The sequence below is a fragment of the Sinocyclocheilus rhinocerous genome, unplaced genomic scaffold (genome assembly GCF_001515625.1).
Source record: "Sinocyclocheilus rhinocerous isolate Xijiao unplaced genomic scaffold, SAMN03320098_v1.1 scaffold1042, whole genome shotgun sequence".
NCBI classification, from domain to species: domain Eukaryota; kingdom Metazoa; phylum Chordata; class Actinopteri; order Cypriniformes; family Cyprinidae; genus Sinocyclocheilus; species Sinocyclocheilus rhinocerous.
The window spans coordinates 518,819-524,353 of NW_015640510.1; the positions used below are offsets into that span (position 1 = coordinate 518,819).

At 37.8% G+C, this 5,535-nt stretch overlaps 1 protein-coding gene across 1 annotated transcript in view; it reads left to right on the forward strand.

Moving 5' to 3' along the window:
* The window catches only part of LOC107753354 (trafficking protein particle complex subunit 12-like), a 32,363-nt gene that overhangs the window by 15,306 nt on the left and 11,522 nt on the right, over positions 1-5,535 (forward strand). Inside the window, exons 4-7 of the mRNA XM_016569493.1 lie at positions 1,999-2,112; positions 3,500-3,638; positions 4,477-4,589; positions 4,702-4,774. Coding sequence (XP_016424979.1) covers positions 1,999-2,112; positions 3,500-3,638; positions 4,477-4,589; positions 4,702-4,774 — 439 coding nt within the window. The remainder of the gene's footprint in view (positions 1-1,998; positions 2,113-3,499; positions 3,639-4,476; positions 4,590-4,701; positions 4,775-5,535) is intronic.

The window sequence follows — 5,535 nt, forward strand, 5'->3', positions numbered from 1 at the left end:
GTTCTATCTGATTATTAGACAGACTTCTATCCATATTTAGACAGAACTGAACGACGACAGTGAACAAGAGGAGGAGAATGTGAGCGGCTCAGGCGCTGCCGTTCTCAGCGCCGTCAAAATAAAAGTCCCACCTCGAACACATCGGCCAAACAGAAAAACTTATCGGCCGATGCCGATATTTGAAAAATGCCAAATATCGGCCGATATATCGGCCTTGGCGATATATCGGTCGACCACTATTCATTACTTCATCATTTCTTGCTTGATTTTAATAACGATTCATTAAATATCTGATGTGTTGATGAGAAGTCAAGCTGTGAAAGCTTATAACTGTTCAAATGAGCCGCCATAGTGATGTTCCTTTACTGTCTCAAACTGTCACAAAAAGCAGAAAGATGGGTCTGAAATCAGTACGATTTTCATTTATAAATAAATTAACTAATAAATCCAAAGAAAGTCATTGACCTAAAATGGACCGCATTGTTTTTTTTCCTCAATGTAAGTTTAATGAATTAGATTTTAACATGAATTTATGCAATATACTGGATTATTTTTTTCTATAACATGGCAAAGCTAATTAGTAATTAGCTGTTACTTGATTCATCTGCATCACAAAGTCCATCACTCAGCCTGGATCTCTGCTGACATTGGGCGATGATGCTTGCCCGCTGGGTCATTTGTTTTCCCATTGCATTCAGATTAGCACTGGCCTTCAGATCATGTGGAGTGTTTGGTTGATGGTTTACCACCACAGACTATATGTGAGCATTAATTTTCATATTAGTAGATTTGTCTGTAACAGATCCTATCGGTGATGATAACAATGTTACAAAAGCTTTCTGTAGCATGTAGAAAGTGCTATAGGTTAGCATGGGTTAAACGTTCAGTGGATAACCTCTAGTCATCAGGGTCTAGCACAGTCTTCTTTAGTCTCGCTGGTTGTTTGACCTCATTGCTGCATTCTTGCCTCTTTACGATCCGCCACTGGGTTTCTGATGCGTCTGTATTTGCACAGACTCTGATCAGCCTTCTTTCCTGCCAGACGCTTTTGTGTGCTCAGAAAAGCTAACAAGGAAACAGAAAATTGTTGTTGTTGTCAGTTGTTTCTCCAGAAACAACTGTAGATAAGCAAATATACAAGATACAATAACTTGGCTCTAACGGACTTACAGTCTTTACAATGGCATGCACTGAGTAAAGATCCTAGATTGTATTCAAATTTTTTTTTTCAAGTTTTATAGAGTTGTTATGGAAATATGTTACATTAATTAGCATGAACATATCTATGACATCTATGAGAAATTAAGATCACTAATAAGGTCCAATTCTCACTATTAACTACGACTTTTGCCTCAAACTCATACTTTGCTGCTTATTCATAGTTAGTAAGGTAGTTTGGGTATGGGGTAGAGATTAAGGGATCCAAAATATGTTCATGCATAATAAGCCATTAATATGGGCTTTATAACTACTAATAAAAAGCCAATATACTAGTAATATGCAACTAGTTAATAGTCCGAATTGGTTCCTAAACTAAAGTGTTAACAAGATTAAATATGGCACTAAAAATGTCTGCCTTTTGGCTGAATCTCTTGTCGTGTCTTGGCAAGACAAGACTCATTTATGTGCAATGAGCTAGTTATTTTCGAACCCCTTTCAATCCGATCGAAATTTCATTCAGATCGAAATCAATCGAATAGATTGAGGTGTTTACATGAAGACTTTTCAGTCTAGTCATCATTATGATTAAAGCAGATTCTTGGGGTATATGTAAATGTAGCTACTGCCGACATCCAAAAAACAGATCTATGCCACATGTGAGTAAAACGTTGCTGTCCCCTGTTTGTATCGCAGTAGATTTCGGTGCTCATTTTGAAGGTTTTTAAGTGGAAGTCTTGGCGTAATAAAAGGCAGCGTCATGTAAAGCGAGCGCTCGAGTGCCGAGTCTCTCTCACGCCTCCTCCTGTGTTTATTTAATGGCTTCATCTCCTCTCACAGATCACTAAGAACTGGAGGGCAGCCGTGGACCTGACGGGCAGACTGCTGACGGCTCACGGCCAGGGCTACGGCAAGAGCGGCCAGCCCACCAACCACACCACTGACTCCCTGCAGGTGAGAAGAAGCACTACCACACCGGGGCCAGATTTAGCTTGTGTCAGGAGTTACTAAAGACACATCGAAACATTTTGGGGTGGAGTAACCCTTTAACCCACCCACTGTGTGTAATACTGAAGATAATGTATGCTCAATATGGAGCGAATACTTGCTAGTTTCATAATGCCTGATTTCATCAGTAGATTTTATTACATTACTGGATATGCACTTTATTTAACATGTTGAATGAATGCCATCACAGTAACCTACTATTTTAAATAGAAAAAAGCAAAAACAATGTTACTATAGATAATAACATAAATGTTAAACTGTAAAAACATTAAAAAAGCTTCAAACATTTAAAGTACATTATACAATCAGCAGCATCTGTGTATAACACATTTTTGTATTTTCAGCAAAGCAGAATTAGGAATATTTCTGTGCTGATGTCACCATTGCAAAAAAAATGTAAATGAACATGATTTAAGGAAAATAATTCTAACTAATGTGGATGTGTGATACAGTGCAAAAAACATGGATGCAGTATTTGCCGTACGCAGCGTTTCTGTGCATTTATATTTGTATATTTTGTGCAAAGGATAAACAACTTACAGGAGTATTCCATGTTTAAGATAAGCTAAATCAACAGCATTTGTAGCAATGTTGATTTACAAAACAACAACGACAACAAAATAAATAAAATAGTTATATTAAAGTGCCCCTATTATGGGTTATGAAAGGTTCATATTTTGGTTTTGGGAGTCCCCAACAACAGGTTGACATGCATGCAAGGTCAAAAACCACTTTCATTGTCTTATAATATGCATTTATTTTTACCTTATTTGCTCAAAGACTCCCAAACGATTCGCTCAACGATTCATTTTTCCAAACCCCTCCTTTGCGTGACGCTAATCTGCGGTGATTGGTTCGATTGGTCTCATTTTCATTTCATCTGGCCTGTGATGCCTGATAAAGCAGCGTTTGTGAGCGCAGTCTCTAAAAACAAAAATCTTGGTTAGAGTGAGGCACATACAATGTAAGTGAATGGGATCAAATTCTGGAGGATATATAGGATCAATGATCAACCTTTGAATTGGACTATATTCAACAAGCAACAATATGAACCCAGTGAGATCTGAGAGCCCATTACCAAAACACACAACCTGCTAAACGACATGAGAGCTTCAGCTCTTTCTCACACATGATGTGCTGTACACGTGAAGTGTCCTGAAGCAGGGTTGGTGTCCGTGTTTTAGGAGCCTCACGTGGCTCCACACATACTGCTGTAAAGAAGAGTTATGCTGTAATACACCCAGACCAGAAAACACTGCTAAACTACACTTACAGAAAGAAGTCAGTGTTGATTTGTTTTGTTGAAGCAGGCCGCTCTCTCTTCTCTCTACAGCTGTGGTTTGTGCGTCTCTCTCTTCTGGTGAAGCTCAACCTTTTCCAGAACGCAGAGCTGGAGTTTGAGCCCTTCGGGAATCTGGATCATCCAAATCTCTACTATGAATATTATCCGACTGTTTACCCGGGAAGAAGAGGTAAGAGTTCTGGAGTTATTTAACTATATTTCATGTGTAAGGCGATGTTAAGATGTTGAGAAATAGCTACCCATACAATACTGTTCAAGAAGAGTTTTTTTTTCTCAAAGAAATCAGTCGTTTTATTCAAAAAGGATGCATTAAATCAATCAATAGTGAGAGTAAAGACATTTAATATGTTATGTAATATGCAGGCTTGGTGAGCAAAAGAGACATCTTTAAAAAACATTAAAAATCTTACTGTTCAAAAACTTTTGACAGGAAGTGTAGTTCTTTCTCAAAATCAGCCCATCACCCAATAGAGCTTTATTTCAAGACATGCAGATATTATACAATACTGTTCAAGAAGAGTTTTTTTTTTCTCAAAGAAATCAGTCGTTTTATTCAAAAAGGATGCATTAAATCAATCAATAGTGAGAGTAAAGACATTTAATATGTTATGTAATATGCAGGCTTGGTGAGCAAAAGAGACATCTTTAAAAAACATTAAAAATCTTACTGTTCAAAAACTTTTGACAGGAAGTGTAGTTCTTTCTCAAAATCAGCCCATCACCCAATAGAGCTTTATTTCAAGACATGCATATATATAATATAAAACCTTATGCAGCTGGTCAGGTGAAATCTTCAATCCTCAGGTCTGCGTTACAGGATCCGTCCTGATATCAAAGAGGCGCATGATCAAAGCCGCGGGCCCTCGTTTCACCAGCATGGAGTGTGTTTCTTGACAGAAAAATAGAATCGAGAATAGAAAAATTGTGCATTTGTTTTTTGCAGAAGAGAAAGAGCATGCATGATATCGTATTGATATCTCTCTGTGTTTTTGTTTTGCATGGTCTAGGCTCGATGGTGCCCTTCTCCATGCGTGTTCTGCACGCCGAGCTCCCTCAGTACCTGCAGAAGCCTCAGGAAACTCTGGACCGTCTCCACAGAATAAAGAGCGTCTGTCAGAAGGTGAGCGCGGCCCCGACCTGAACTTTACACCTCAGCACCCGCACCTGCTCGCAAATTGAATTAGCCTCGCTGTAATTAGTGCTGTAAAACTTCAGCTCCTGTCCTTTCACAGATCCTGAGTAACCTGCAGGAGGGTTTAGCTGAGGACGGGAGTATGATGAACCTCACGCAGGACAACAGACTCGGTACAGACCGCTCAAATCTCTCCTCTGCAGCTAGTGCAGGTCAAACACATAGTGCTGTTGAGTCCGACAGAATGGAAAATATGTCACCTTTCACTCACCCTCAAGTCATCACCCTTCAAACTATTATTTGTGAGATTTCATATAAGTTAAGATGATTAAATTACAGCACAGACTTTTAAAGAGATTTGCAGATATAGACGTAAAACTTTCTTAAAATCTGTGTTGAGGAAAGACTGTAATAAGAGAAAGATGGTATATTGAAGTGTATATTGATCATCTTGCACTCACGGACATAAAAAAAATATATATTTTTTCTAATATTAAAATACTTTCTAACATGAGACAATGCCCTGACTTCCTATTAGGATAAAAATAGGGAAATTATCAACACAAAAAAAGAAAACTGTGCTCGTCATATCTGTTTGAGGTCAAATCCCATGTAAAAAAATATTAAATATAAAAATAGATATTAGAGTTCAATAATATATATAAATCTAGGATCAGCACTGCTCAAAGCATATATGGAAATGGAGGCGCCCTTACTAATGGAGTTTGATGGTCATCTAGTGGAAAAGCTTGGTACTACGCCCAAACAAAATCTCACTGAAAGCTCATTTTTTGAGATATCAACCTCAAATTTGGAACACAGCTTCTTCAGATTTTTGGTTTTAATTTTCTAGCAGTAGAACAGAACTGCTTTTCTAGCAGTAAGTTTATAGAGTAAAACATGTTTTGTAAAATATATATTTTATATAAAATAT